General features: G+C 50.4%; 1 protein-coding gene across 2 annotated transcripts in view; it reads right to left on the reverse strand.

Moving 5' to 3' along the window:
* LOC311184430 (uncharacterized protein KIAA1671-like) overlaps positions 1-15,608 on the reverse strand; it is a gene marked incomplete at both ends in the record, with an annotated part of 80,953 nt that overhangs the window by 49,334 nt on the left and 16,011 nt on the right. Inside the window, one exon of one of the 2 annotated variants that reach the window (XM_084254456.1) lies at positions 1,378-1,662. The exons of the other annotated variant lie outside the window; for it this stretch is intronic. Coding sequence (XP_084110582.1) covers positions 1,378-1,662 — 285 coding nt within the window. Of the gene's footprint in view, positions 1-1,377; positions 1,663-15,608 lie in introns of those variants that run through there. 2 annotated transcript variants of the gene reach the window in all.

Consider the following 15,608-nt stretch of genomic DNA (forward strand, 5'->3'; position numbering starts at 1 on the left):
CAGAGAGAGACAGAGAGAGGGAGACAGAGAGAAAGAAAGAAAGAAATGAGAGGCCTTCTCTCCCTGGGCCAAGTCAACCCTTCCAGAGGTTGGGTTGGAAGATCAGTCTTGTAAATTCAGGCCCCACTGACTAGACCAGGGTCACAAAGCAGCCTAGACCCATAAGAGACATGTGTTTGCACCAATCTGTTCTGATTGCTGTGTGATCTCACAAGAGTCACTGTACCTCTTTGGGCCAGCAGAGGAGATGCCGAGTCCCTCTGTACGGCAGGGCAGCTGTGAGCTTTCAGTAACCCTGAGTGTGTAGAGGAGTGGGCTCAGAGACCGACGCATCCCACAATCCATCCCAAAATGCTGGGTCCTATATTGACCATTGGGACTCGAAAGGCTCCAGACCCATCGTCCATCTTCAGTTTCCTATTAACCTGGCCAGCAGCATCAGGTGGCAGGAGTCTCACATGTGAAAATGCCAGACCCTCTTTTTGACATCAGCCCTGGTAAGTGACGAGGGCTCCCCTGAAGTTACCAGGAAAGTCAGAAGTTCCTTTGCCTGGAGCTTGACTAGAGAGAACTCAGAGTACGGGTTTTGCCACTCACTTGCCGTGCTCCCTCAGACTGCAGTCTCCCCCTCCCTGCGCCCAGCCCCACCTCTCCAAATCACAGCTAAAGTCCTGGATATTGATTCTTCACCATTCTCTGGTGGGATGCAGGCTGGGGTTTTAATGTCATTCCATCCTGGTGCCCCAAGCCCCATCACGCTAGCAGAGTAATAAATGGGGGAACACCAGGACCCACCCCAGGGCCTCCCATCCTGACCAACTCACACCACACCCCAGGTTCACAGGGCAGCCCACAAAGCCACCCACTATCTGGGGTCTCCTTAGGTAATCAGATGAAACCCGGGGATTCTGCTCAGCGTCCAAGACAAAAAGCCACAACTCAACACAGACATGACATGGACACCCGTTCGTCCCGGGAGGGTGAGAGGAGATGAAGCAGGTGCCAACTAATCCTCCCTAAAAATAGGGGAGGAGAGCGTTTGTATCAAGGGCTGGAGCCTCAGCACGTACAGATAAATCCACCGGCAGAGCCAGCCCGCAGCACGCGAAGCCTCGTCCACGCACACAGTGAATCCAGCACACATTTCCTGACCACTTGGGGAGAGAGAGCAACTCCACTGTCCGGGAATTCCTGCCACAGGCCTCTTCCCCAGGCACAGGGAACAGGAAACCATTGAGCCGATTGATAATTATTCTAGAAGAGGCAACTTCCCTGGCTGCATCTAAGGGTCCCCCCACCTCCCCGCCCCTGGAGCACAGGAGGGGAGGAGCTTTTAACTGTTTTAATATTTAATAAAAAAAAACAAATTCAGCTTACGATATCTGGTGGTTCCGAATCCGTCTGCCTTTTCCTCAGGGAAGAAAATCTCTGTTGGCTGCGAACAGAGAAGCGGCGGAAAGATTCCCGGCTGCGGGAAGCCAGGTGCCGGAAAGACGAGGTGCGCTTGAAGGGGGTCCGGCCGGCGGGCTCCCCGCTGGTCCGCTCGTGGCCCACCGTGGTGGTCACCAAATGGAGGGCGTCCTGGAAGGACCTCCTCACGGTGCCCATCCACTGGGTCATGTGGGTTTGGGCCACTGTAAGTTTGTCTCCCAGGTAATCCATGGGGCCGGCAGGAGAGGGGGCAGCAGAGGGAGCCGAGCAGGGGCAAGCCAGGGTCCTCTGCCCTGCCCTCTAGCACTTTCTGCTCCTGGCAGCCCCGGGCTGGCTTGAAGAGAAAACCCAGCAGCCTTCTTCAGCAGCCAAATCAAGACTAAATAAGCATCGCTGAGCCAGCAGCCTCTGCCTCGGCGGGTCCCGCTCCGCAGAGGAGCCAGTCCAGGGTCAGGCCGGGTGTCCCCCCACCGGAGTTGTAAACATGCCCGGCGTGCACAGACCGCTGGCTGCGCCCAGGAGCTTTGGGAATCAGGGCGGCCGCCCCGGCTGCACTTGCTCCTGGGCGTGCCGGTCCCGAGAGCTGGGGGAGGAAGAGGTGGTGGCCCGAGAGGCGGCGGCCCGCACCCTCGTCCTCACTTTCCCTCAGGTGAGCGGCCCCACCCGGGCGCGCGCCGCCAGGGCGCACGCTGCAAGGACCCGGTGGGCAGGCGGCCCCCCGGCGCGGCGGCCCCCGGCTCCGCTGCCCACAGCCGGGCGCCGCTCACCTGACCCATGCAGGTTGGCAGCCCGCGCCCCGAGAGTCCAGACCTGGCCGCCGGCAGGCTGCTAGCTCATTTCCGGAGGCAGCCGGCAGGGCCCCGTCCCCCGGCTGCTGCGCAGCCCAGGATGACATCAGCCCCGGGCTTAGCGAGGGGCTTCGCTGCCCAGGAATGCAGGAGGGGCCTCGGGGAGGCGGGCGCCCAGGGAGCTGACGTCTGCCCCCATTTTTTCCCCCAAGTCCCAACTCGCTCACCGTCCCGCGGGGCTGGCGGTGACTTCACGTGCCTGCAGCCTCCCCGCCCTGTGCCCTGGCCGCCCGCGGTGCACACGGACACGTGCGCGTGGGCGCGTGTGTGTGTGTGTGTGTGTGTGTGTGTGCACGGATGGGGGGTGGGGGTGGGGGGCGCGGGGCTGGTGGCCCGGAGCGGTTAGGACAGTTCGGGGAAACTGCTGCTGCCTCTGGGGTGACAGGCAGCGTCTAGGGACCTCTGGCCGGCTGTCAGTCTGTCTCCCTCTGGTGGTCTGTTTCTCAATCAGGTTCTCGGCCTCTCTCCTCTCGCGGTCTCAATTTCCACTCACTTCTTCTCCCTGGCCGTGTCTCGATTTCCACTAGCTTCTGTCTCGTCTGGTCTTTCTAGCAGTCCCCTCTCTCCCTCTCCTGTCCTTGGAAGGCGACATCGAGCCAGGTGAAACATCCCCCAGGTCTCCCAAGGAAGGAACTGGGCTGGGCTGTATTTCAGTCACAGGCAAGGTTGCCATGGCAACCCCAGGGCACAGCATCTGCCCCAGCCTGGGCAGGCAGGCTCGGCAGAGGGAGCAATGGGAATGATTCATGGTTTACACTGGGTCACATGAGCTCCTGGGTTTTAACCCTTGTGTGGAGCTGGAGTTGTTGCTGGAGGAGGGAGGTGAGAAGGCAGAACACAGGAGTATCAGCTGGGAGGGGGTGCTCTCCCCTGCTGTTGGGAAGGGTTAGCAGCAACTGGATACTGGAGGGGGGGCACAATGGTTGAGGGAGAGCTCTCCTCCCCAGGGAATCCATGCTCCCATTTTACAGATGAGGAACTGCAGGCTCCGAGACAGATTCACTTGCCCAGGGTCACACAGCCCCAGTGCGAGCAGGGCATGGACCAAGATTGTTCAGGATCTAACACCATTGCTTGGAACTCAGTAAATATTTATTGTTCGAACGCCAAGTCCACGACTGAAACCCAGATTGGTCTGACTGTGTCCCTTGTGCTTTCCACCACACGCGTCACCTCAGTCTGGAACAAATATTTGCTCCCTAGACACTGATCAAAGGGCTTCACTTGAGAACGAGTTTCACGAAGGTCTCTGACATCACAGCTGACACAGATCTCTTTCTGTTCTGGATTCTCAGTCCTGTGCTGTTCACTCATTCATTCTTGTGCTCGTTCACTTAAGCATTCGCAGAGTGCCCACCAGGCCAGGCACTGGGGACAGAAACGGAGGACGGGATCTAGCTTTGAGGGCTCACAAGTCAGCAGAACACTACAACGCTGGCAGCAATTTATTGGCAGCTATAATTGAATGCCCAGCACTATTCTAAGCTTCCACAGGAATTAACTCATGAATCACGGGATGAACCCATTTGACAGAGGAGGAGATTGAGGCCCGGAGGTGAAGTTGTTTACCAAGGTCATCCAATATGATAAGGCAGCCTCTAAGACGACCACCAGTGAGCCTTGCCCTTGATGTTCACACCCTGATGAGGTTCCTCCATAAAGAGTAGGGGTTGATGTTATGTGGCCAAGGGAATAAGGCAGAAGTGGTAGGACAGTGAAGAACTTGCAAAGCTAGGTCAGAAAAGGCATCAGAGCCTCTATCTTGCACCTTTATTTTGTAGGTCACTGTTGGGGAGCCGTATCTGGAGGATGCTCAAGCAGCCCTGTGGAGATAATCTGAGGCCCATCAACACTAATCTGGCAGGCATGTGAGGGAGCCACTTTAGAAGGGGCTCCTGGATCCCCTGTTAAACCCTCAGATGACTGTAGCCCTGGTCATCTTTGACTGCAGCCTCAGCGAGATCCTAGGCCAGGGACACCCAGAAAAGCTGCTCCCAAATTTCCCTCTCACAGAGGTCACGGAGATGCAAATGCCCAGAGACAGGGCAGTGCCTGGCCCATGAGGAAACCAAGGACTGAAGCCAAATGAAAATGGTGACAAAGGGCTTTTATAGTGTAAGCAGGAAACAAGCAGATTAAAAGTCAAAGATCCCAAGACTAGTAAAGATTCTCTACAAATGTTTGTGTTCCAGGAATTTGCTACAAATGCACCCCACCTGGAACCAAAGCCAACCAGTTCCAGATCCAAGACAAATTCCCTATGGCCCAGACCTTCATTATTACACTAAAATAGCCACTGGGAGGAGTCTGGCTGCCATTCTTTGATCACGTGACATATGACCAAGCATGATGGAGCTAGTGGGTAAAGGCCACCCTGGATCTTCCAGATCATGCCACCACACCACTAAGGACCAGCTTTCTCCAGCTCTCGCCCTTCTCCCACTGGGTGGGGCACTGCTTTCTGGAACATTCCCCAGGGCTCACCTTACTTGACTCAAATAAATCTGCTTCCTAAAACCAAACGGTCTTGATACCTGAGCTTGACAAGTGACTGAACCCCTTTGGGGAGGGGTCACAACTGTAGGTTCCATGCATTAGGAAGCATTACCCCATTATGCAGATGAGGAAACCTGCATGGGGGCCCCAGAAGTCACCTCCATCCGTGTGTCTGGCCCCACCTATTACCCCATTCACCCCTCAGGGTCCCATTGCTTCTGGCATCCAAGGGTAGGGGCAGACTTGAGAAAGCACTGAGTCCTCCCCACCTGGGCCCAGGCAAGCCACAACAGAAATACCTGAAGATTTGGAAAGAAATGCAGTTTTTTAAAAGACCATCTGGACATGGACGGGAAATCTGTGAATCTTAGATGAAAAAAGAGAAAGTAGTAAGTAAAACACTTCTAAAATGATAATACCCAATGATGCCTAAGTTGTGGCAAAAGAGACATGTCTCTCCAGGCAAATGAGAATCATGTATACTTCCTGAAAAGAATTTAATGCCAGAGATCAAAAGTCTTAAAAATAATGACCTACCAGTAATGACATGCATATTAAAGTGTACTGGAACCTGTAACCATGAAATGCAGGGGGCAAAAAAAGATGAACTAAGGAATGGAAGGGTATTTTTTATCAAACAAATATAACAAAATGTTAGCTATTACAGAATCTGGCTGGTGGGTATATGTGTGTTCCCTGTACAATTTTTATGAATGTTTGTAAAGGTTGGGGGTGGAGGGTACACCTGCCTTTGGACCCTGCAGTTTATGATAAGCCACATGCAGCAATCTGTCTTTGAAAATGAGAATGAGCTATACAAACAGGAGGTTCATCACAGCCATATTTTACATCATATATGTATCACATATATGTCAACAATTAGTAAGAACTTGATTGTCCAACAAAAAATAAGGACTTGACTGGTGCTATACTGATCCATAGTGATATCAGAGGCAAAAGAAAATATCAGTAATACTTATATATCTTCGTTTATAATGTTGATGGTTTCTTCATCATGGATTTTTGCATTAAGTTATATTTTTAAGAAATATTACATAAAAGTATTATTTACTTGGTCACTTTTATTGATGCCCCATTAAACTTTGTACCCTTAGGAGCATGCCTCAGTCACCTCATCTTGATCTCAGTCATTGATTTGCTAAATCAATACAATATGATGGTTAAGGGTTTGGAGACCTGGCTCTATCTCTTCTCAGCTGTGTGGTCCTGAGTAAGTTACTAAACCTCTCTGAGTCTCATCAAACTCATCATTTTCATGGATGCTATTGGTACCACCTGTTACGTGCCAGGTATTATATTACATCCTCTGCTTCTCCCAATAATGTAATGAGGTTTGGTCTACGATCATTACCCCCATTGAACAGATGGGAAAACTGAGAATGGACAGTCCAAGAACACAAGAGGGTGGCCAGCCCAAGAGCACACAGTTATTAAGTGTGCTACCCCCTGCCCTGCACCTTTGAAAACAGTAGAGGGTATCGTGGCCCAGGTTAAATCAGCAAAGTAGAGGAAAAACAAGTTCCAGCAGGAGCACCCTTTTCTGCCTCCTTCTACAAAAAGGAAAAGGGGTGCAGAAGTGAATCGAGAAGCCAGAATGCTTGCTGGCTCCTCCTGGCTCCCGTTAGTACACTGTGGTCTGAACGTGCAACTATAAAAAGAGTCGCTCCCTGAAAACTGGGGCAATGCAAGCACATTGCCCCCAGAGGACTTTTTCTGCAAACTCTTCTGTTCTCTCCAGGAAACTCTTGGGATGTTGCTGGGCATCAAAAAGGAAAGGAAGCCATATCCTTACATAATTAATCCAGAAAGTGCTGGCAAAGCCACTGAGAGTCAGGAAATGTGAATTTTATCCACTATGCGAGGCAGGGTCCAAGACCAAGTGTGGGCAGGTACAGAAAAAATCAGAACGTCAATCATTATTCATTCATTCACCAAATTTTGTGTGAGCTCTGTGCTGGCCCTGAGGGAACCTGTAGTTCCTGAACTGCTCAGAGTAGTTCTCTGATTCTCAGCAATTAAAGGGAAAGGTGCCCCAACAGACCACCACTTCAAACCTGAGGCTATTCTACTTTCTCCTGAAACTCTGATACAGACAGGCACATTCTAAAGAATCCCTGACCCAGTAGAAGGAAAAGTCAGAGAAAAAATAAAGAATTGCAATACAAGTGTCAAAGGTTATGATGCACAAGTGAACACGATGCTATGGGAACACAAGAAGGGGAAAGGAAAACCCAACCATGAAAGTAGGAAGCTGAGTAAAGGAGAACAAAGGGAAGATGATGTTTATTGAGGATATACAATTAGGAGAGGGATACCTGTGTAGGGCTTTGAAGGACGAATAGGAGTAACCTAAGAAAGTTGAAAATGGAAGCAGCATATGCAAAGACCAGAGGGCATACCATATTCAGTCTTGCCTCTGGGTTTCTGCACGTGCTATGTATCTCTACCAAAGGCTGACATCTCTTATGCTCCCATCTCTAATGAACCTCACCCCATCCCAAGACCACATTCAGCAACTTCAGTCTTCACCAAAAGACTGCTTACCAAAAGATCACACATTCCACTAGTGTGCATTCTGGGTAGAATATACAAATATTCTGTGGATGAGAAAGGTGTTAAAGTGGAAAGAACAACCATTAATTGAGGCTTTACTTTGTGCCAAAAACTGGTACACATCTCATCTCAAATAGCCCTCCAACAACCCTAGAGAGGTGGATCTTTGTATTAATTGTCTCCATTTTGCGGGCACCAGTACTGTTTAAGGAGCTGAAGAACTCATTCAAGGTCACTGAGCTGACAAATAGGGCTCTAGGATGTCAACCCTGACCTGTCTCATTCCAAAGTCCTACCCCTTCCAGAAGGCCCAGTCTGTAAGTCCTACCCCTTCCAGAAGGCCCACACCTGTAAGACTCCTTAAAATGGCACACTCTGCCTCAAGCCTTATGCATGAGGACAGTGATTATTCTACACACTCTGGATGGTCCCCACACCTTCCAGGGTCAGGTAGCACCTGCAGAAGGACTTTCCTAGTTGTAAATCAATAATTCCTTTGTTGCCATCTGGTTTCTGGGACCACGTGTGGGAAGAACCGACTCCCAGATCCAGCTAAAACTCGTTTTCTCTCCCTCTATTTGGTAAACAATAATTGCGGAGAGCTGGCCAATAGCTCAGGGTCTCCCTCCAAGGTCTCCATCCTTCATCCTGAGTCACAGTTTTCTCACTGTAAAAAGGAGATCATAGAGTCCTCCCACTTTAAAAGGTCATGGCAAAGAAATGACAGATAGTTCTCACTTGGCACATAGTAAACACTCAATAAATGACTGCCATGAGGGATGACAATCATTATAACTAATATCATCTCATTGTTCAGACAAATCACAGCATCTTAGATGGTCAGAACCAGAACCAGCAGCCGAGACAGCCCTAGACCAACCTTCTAATTTCTCTGAAGAACCCAGCCCAGTGAATTGTGTACCAAGCCTAACAGAAAGTCTGTGGCAGGTGCCCTCTGCATTCCTATAGGAGTTCTAGATTTTGGCAGAGTCTCTGATCTCATTTCTGACCTATTTCCCCAGCCTAACTGAACACATTACTGTTCTGGCATGTGCCGTGCTGCCCCTTGCTCAGCTCTTAGCACATGCCGTTCCCTCTGTCTGGGACACCATTCCACCCCTTCCTCACATGATTGGCATCTACTACCCTATAAACCTCTAGGTACTCCCTCCTCCAAAATGTCTGCCTGATTCTTCATGTGCCTGGGTGGCCCCTCTGGGCCCTACCCTGCCATGCCGTCCTCACTGTATGATAGTGTGCTGGGCTGTAACTTGATTACCCATCAGTCTCCCCACTAGACTCTGAGCCCATGGGAGTAGCAGGAATATGTCCAGTTCACCCTTGATTCTCAGCACACGGAGCTCAGCAGACATTCGATGTGCCTGCCTGGTGAAATAAAAGAATCACTGAGTCTTGAACCTGAGTCACCCAGCTCCCAACATCCCTCTCACTAGGCTAGTTTCCAAGGCAACAGGGAAAGGAATTCTGATGTGGAAAAAAAAAAAAAAAACAACAATACAAAATAGAAAATAGAAATGACTTGATCTTACAAGTCAATACAGATTATTTATAAACCCAAGCCCAAGACTATTTCCTTATGTTCATTTATCACATTCTTATTGAAATAGTCATTTTTAATGACCTAAGATGCCCTTAATTAATGTTAGGAGGCGAGGAAAATATACCATCTGGAAAGGAAATCTTTCTAGAAACAGACCACAGTGCATCACCCTTCTTTGGCAGGCCCCACCTGGAGCTCCGGGAAGCCGCACTTTCCACTGGAGGCCATGGCCAGGCCAATCTGTAATTACAGCCCCTCTTCAACGAGCTGAGTAAGTTGGGTGCTCCGGCTCCTCTAGCCTGGAAGTGGGGCAGGCCAAGGGCCTCTCTCATTCCTCCCACTGAGCTGCCCACTGGCTCTGGGCGGTCAGGGCCCAGGATGCTCCCAGTCTCTCCCAGGAAGAGAAGCAGCCCACTGGGGTCTCTGTCTGGTTGCAAGGCCTGGGATTGGTCAACACATTTCTTCCCACCACAGCAGCTGAATTTTCTCATTTTTGGATCGATTTGCAAAAAATGAGCAAGATGTTCTTGGGGAACAACAAATTAGAACTGGGATGAGGGATACATGATGTCCCCTAAAAAGTATATTCTGAGCAGTGATTTTGCTGTACTTGCCAGAATAGCTGCCTAACCAGCACCCCAACATTTTAAGGATCCTTATGAAGATTGGAAAAGACTGGAAGAATGAGCAGTTCTCCCCTTGATCATTCCCTCCCTTCTGACTTCAAGCAGCATTTGGTTGAGTACCTACTATGTGCCATTATTGTGCCAGTGCTGGGGAACCAATTCCTGGTCCCAGTGTGGTTTTATTTGGATTTTATGCATAAATGTAAGAATCAGAGTAGTTCTCATCTGCTGAGAGCCTACTATGTGCACCGTCAACTCCTTGACCTGTATCACCCTGGAAAATTATGACCACCATGGTACAGACCAGGGACAGGGATAAGTTATGAAGTCACATGGCTGTGGTGTGCACAGCCCCAGCTCACACCCAGGTCTGGCTGAGCCCACAGTCTGTGCTGTTAGTCACCCTCCCTGTGTGAGCACCCCCTTCCTGAGCTTTCAAAATGGAATAAAAATGGTCCCCTCCTTACCAAGTGGTTACATGATGTGTTCTGACAATCCATGAGAACAGCACAATCCCCCATTGAAAAAGCTAAGGCAGAGGGCAAAGGCTGAAGCAACTTGGTACAAAGTCTAGCTCAGAGGTTTATAAGCCAAACCATCCTTTTGGCAGCTGTGGCTCAGTGGTCAAGAGGACAGTGGGCATCTGAAAGGCTATGACTGACCTCCCATGCCCGCCCCCATCACTCAGTCACTCAACTCACCAGCCCTCAGCACTCGGCCACCCTCCTCTCATCTCAAAGCCTCTATGAGTAACATCCTGCTTCCCCCACCTCCGCACAGGAGTGGCTTTCTCCCGACCCAGCTGGAGGTCCATCCTCCTGTGCCTTGCTTCTCTACACACGGAGAGCTCCTCCTCTGTGCCGCCCACTCTGTTCTAGGAGCCATGCTGTGCCAGGCGGGGAGGGCAGGGACAGGGCAGCCAGGCAGCCTTAGCACTCTGACAAAGGTGTGCTGCCCTGTAGGCCCTCACAACATCCTACCTCGTGGGCACAAGGCACATTGTAGCAGCCTCAGAGCCCTGGCCCTTGGGCTAGCCTGGACCCAAGCCTGCCAAGAGCCCTCCTTGCCAAGGCTATCAAGGGAAGACCCCAGGCTGCCTCCTCCCAGCTGTTCCTACTGCATGATTGTGCAGCAACCCCGAACTGCCTGCAACTCCCCCCAATACCATCATGCTTCCTGCTTCTAGTCTCAACTCCTAGAAGCTAAGGAGACCACCTGATACAAAGGAGCTGCCAGTCCCTCCCCATCACGGCACTCTCAGCACTTACCATGACTTGGTATTTTCCTGATCCCTTATCTATTCCTCTCCCTAAGGAAGGCTCATGAAAGCAGAACCCCTGGGTGCCTTACTCTCTGCTCCTGCCTCTGTGCCTACCACACTGGAGGCACTCAGTAGTGTTGAGTGAAGGACACATACGTGAAGTGAAGAAAGGAAAGAGGGAGAGGAAGGGAGGGGAGAGATGCACTGTTCTATTTGTGTTATACCCCATATCCACCTGTCCCCTTTGCCTGGCCAATTCCTACCAATCTACTAAGAATTCGTGATGACGTCCCCACCTCCAGGAAGCCTTCCCCATTTAGTTCAGTGCCTCTTCCAGGCTCCAGCTTCTAGGCTTCCTCCATCACATATTCTCTGTGCAGTACTATAAGGGCCAGCTTCCCTCCACTCACCAACTGCAGACGCGGTGAAGGTAGGGGCTGTCAACTCCATCCTGTGTTTCCTGAGCCCATCCCTAGGCCTAGCACACAGGTGGCTCAACATTACAGTTGAGGAGGCAGGGAGAGGAAATGTATTAAGCAACTACTATGTGCTTAGGCACATTAGGCACTTTCCATGCATATTCATTCAAACTGTGGAACCCATTATCCCTTTAAAGGGCTATCACTCTCCCTAAATTTCAGATAGAGAAACTGAGGCTGAGACTCACAGGGTATTCTTTACCCAACTCAAACTCAACACAACTGGAGACCAGGGAACTAACAAAGGACTAGCACAGGAAAATTACTATGAACAGCATTCTTCCTTCCTAGCTAAGCCATGAAAATGCTGGCAGCTCATTTCCCACACTGTCTTACAGTAACAGTGGGTAAAGATTCCGGCCAGTGGGACATGGGGGAAGTCTTCTAGGTAGACCACACAGAGACATCTCTCATCAATGCACCTCCTCTTCCTTGGCTGGATGATAACCAATCTCCCTGATGGCTGGAACTGTGGCAGCCATCTTGGGACCATGAGGAGCGAATAGGAAGAAGCAAAGAACCTGGGTTGACCTACTCATCTAGAACTTGACAAACTTTTAGTAATTTTTTTAAAAGATTTATTTATTTATTTATTTATATAAGCACTGGGTACAGTCAGAAGCGCGGGAGGGTGAGAGAATTCACCAGAGCCAGAGCGGGGAGCAGAGCAGGCAGAAGGACCGAACTACACTGCTGAGGGGAGCAGCGGGCGGCAGGAGAGGTCTGCGAGCCATGCAGGACCCTCCTCCGGTGGCCGGGGAGCAGCTAGGGATCGAACCGGCGCCACAGAGGCTTCGGGCAGCTTCGCAACCCAGCGCTCAACCACTATGCCACTGGGGAGGCCCACTTTTCGCAATGTTTTATGGGATATATGTGGCCCCCATCACATTTTTCTTTTTTGCTTTTTTTGGATTTTTGCACAACCTTTTAAAAATGTAAAACTCGTTCTTAGCTCACAGGCCATCCAGACCCTGCATTACATGCTCCCCTGTCCCTCCACCAAGTTAATTGCATGAAATAATACAAATCCTTATTGTTTGATCCATCTTTAAGGGATCTTCTGTTACTTTCAGCATTTTGAAAAGCTCTTCCTGATGAAATGACAGTGGTATAGCAACTGTTGGTAAGAATCTGAAGCAACTAAAACTTAGGGGATGAACTGCAAAATAGTAGTATGACCACTTTAGAAAAGTTTGGCAGTTTCTTAAAAAGTTTAACACAGAGAATCCTCTCACCACCACCCCCGCCCCCTGCACCTCTGTCCTATACCCCAGTTCTTCTATGCGTAAATAAACAAATCTTAAAAAAAAAAATAGTTTTCCACATGCCTGCCATATGACCCAACCATTTTATTTCTTGGCGTTTTTAACCTGGAAGAAATGAAAGTGTATGGCCCTACAGAGGCTCGTGCATGACCATTCATAGCTGCTGTTTATAAGCGCCAAGAATGGAATCAGCCCAAATGTCTACCAACAGTTGAGTGACACACAAACTGACCCACCCTGCGGTGGAACAGCACTCAGCAATAAAGGGAGTGAGCTGCCAATACACACAACCCCGGCAGGGGGTGGAGGGGGAAAATGGCACAATAACTATGCAGCATGGGAGATTCCATTTTTATAAAAACATAGAAAATGCAAACTAATATATGGTGACAGAGAGCAAATCAGAGGGAGGTTGCTTGAGGACAGGGCTGGATTGTGGCGGAATACGAGGAAACTTTTGGGGGTGCTGGATATATTATTTTAATTGTGGTGATGGGTCCATGGGAATATATATGTCAAAACTCATCAAATGGAATTGTTTTAATATGTACAACTTATTGTAGGCTCAATAAAGCTATAAAAAAATAAAGGTGATGGCTTTTATAATAAGCAGTAGTCTGGGAGTAAGGGACCTAGGCCGGGTAAGTCTTGCCACATGGGACCAGCAGGAAAGCAGGGAAAAAAGGCCTGTCTGTGAAGCCAGAGGCCCCACCAGACTTGTGTGTCCTGAGTGAGGGCTAAGACCAGCTCTGCCAGCTCCACAGTGTAGCTGAGGTCAAGGGAAACTTAGCCCCTGAAACATTTCTCACTTGGTCACCAGGGTACCCAGAGGCAGCCTCAGAGCTGGCTCACAGACAAGTGCCCTTGCCTGCCACCGCAGCCTTAAGGACCCGTGTGGGCTGTGCCGAGCACCCATAAGTACTCTTTGGAATTCCAAGTTACCAGAGTTGTGTGGGGCGCCCGCTTCACCAAACACCCTACCACAGATGGTCTCTTCTCGTCTGATGAGACCCAGGGGACATACGGGAATTCCCCCAGAAGCCCTAGACAACTTTCTCGCTCATCCCAGAGAGAACAGGAAGAACTCCCTACTACCATCTGCAACAGGCAGGGAACAAGTCTGTCTCCACGGTTTCAAATGCTCCGTCTCCATCTGATCCCAGGGAGAGCTTCATTGCCAGCAGACCTGGCAAAGCCTTCCTTCCTCAGACACTGCACCTTCAAAGGAAACTTCTATTCTGGCCAGAAAACAACAGGCCCAGCGACAAGGGGGAGAAGCTAAAGACTAACCAAAGCACAGATTGAACTAAATCACGAAGGGCCAGGGTGCAGACAAAAGGAGAGAAAACAGACTGGCCGTGCAGGGGTGAGTTTCGGGAGACTTACAGGTCATCTGTGTGACTGTGGCTTATCACTTAGAATGTTGCTTAAGGTTCTCTTAAAACACGAAGAAACATTAGAGTAAGTTTATGTTTTTATTGTTTGCTCATGGGTGCTGGCACGTGATTCACTGTAGATACTGGACCACTGGAGCTCCATCTTTTGTAAGAACCACACAGCCTTTCTCACAGAATCGCTAAGACAACTTCTATGAGGTGGGCAGTATCTCTGTCATTTTACAGGGGGGACTGAGTGTCAGAGGTGACCAGTGTTATGCCCGTGGCCACGCAGCTAGGAGGTAGCAGAGCTAAGTCTGGAGCCTGGGTCTGCCTAGTTTGCAGCTGATGTCCTTTCACACACTTGTTCTGCAGTGAGTCTTTGTCAGAGGCTCCAGAAACTGCACACAGGACCAGGCAAATCCACCCCGTCTCACCACCACACAACTTCCAGCCTTGAAAGCCCTCCATAAAAAGCTGCTGAATGAAGGAGGGGGTCGACTGGGCCAGGTGCAGACTCAGTGCTAGCGAGGATCTGAAGGAAGGGCTGGATCACAAGTCGTTCCAGACGTGCCCTACATAGACCGTGTCATCACAACACAGTCATCCGTAGAATGCAGGACACGTCACCGGTCAAGGATCTTCTCAAGTGTCCTTTGCACAATGGCCTTTCTCAAGAAACATGACGTGTTTGCTAACTACACTGCCCTGAGCCTCAATTTTCCCTTCTTCTGCAAAAGGAGAGGTGGCCTGGAGAGGTCACTGGGGGAGGCTCAAGGGGATTAAGTTGCATCAACCTTTGCTGCCATGAACTGCCACTGAGGTATGTTCTGGCCACCTCCCACCTCTGGGCGGGGTCGGGAGCCCTGGCTGGCCCAGTTCCACTTCCAACCTGCTGTGTGACCAGACCCAGGCACTGCTGGGCCTCTCTCCCCTGCCCACAGCAAGGCGGTGCCTCTGGAGACCTGCGAGAGCCCTTCTGGTCTGAGCCACTCATTGACTCCACAAAACCACCCTGAGGGTCTGCAGGGGCGAGCACCGGTCCCCGTGAAAATTCAGAATTCTGGAGAAAATCCTCGCTGTGTGCATGCTTGAACAGGGGACGTTCCTGCTCCCTTTTAGCCTACTCCCTCCCTGGTCTCCCTGGGACAACCGGAAATATCCTATTCATTTGGCACAACAACTCCTTTCTCCAAGAGGCCTGAGTTGACAGCTTGTTCCTTCACAGGATCCAGGTGGAAACAAGGGGGCTGCACTCACTTCTCATGCTCAGATGCAAAAGCCCACACAGGGTCCTCAGGCTGACCCACCTCAATAACTGCTGAGGGTCAGTGAGGTGCCTGGAAACCAGTGTCCCCGGGACTTGTGACTTACAGGGCGTGTGGACAGTGGGGGAAGGGGAGGGGCAGAGTGGCAGGGAGTATTTTATTTTCTGAGTATAATAATAACTGTAACAACTAGAGTTCCCCGCCCTCCCTGCACAAGTGTTCTTATTTCTAAATGGACTTAAAGAAGCCGCTTTGAGGAGGGATCCTCCAACTGAGAAGGGCATGCAGTACTGACATGCTGGCTGTAAGTGTCGCGAAGAGAAACCAAGTGAGTAGAGACTGGTCGGGGAGCGGGTGGCCATCACGATGCCCTCCTGTGGACTGAGCACATGAAGGGTGTCACCCCGTCTCTCCTACCACTGA

Source organism: Talpa europaea, assembly GCF_964194135.1.
Source record: "Talpa europaea genome assembly, chromosome: 14".
Lineage (NCBI taxonomy): Eukaryota > Metazoa > Chordata > Mammalia > Eulipotyphla > Talpidae > Talpa > Talpa europaea.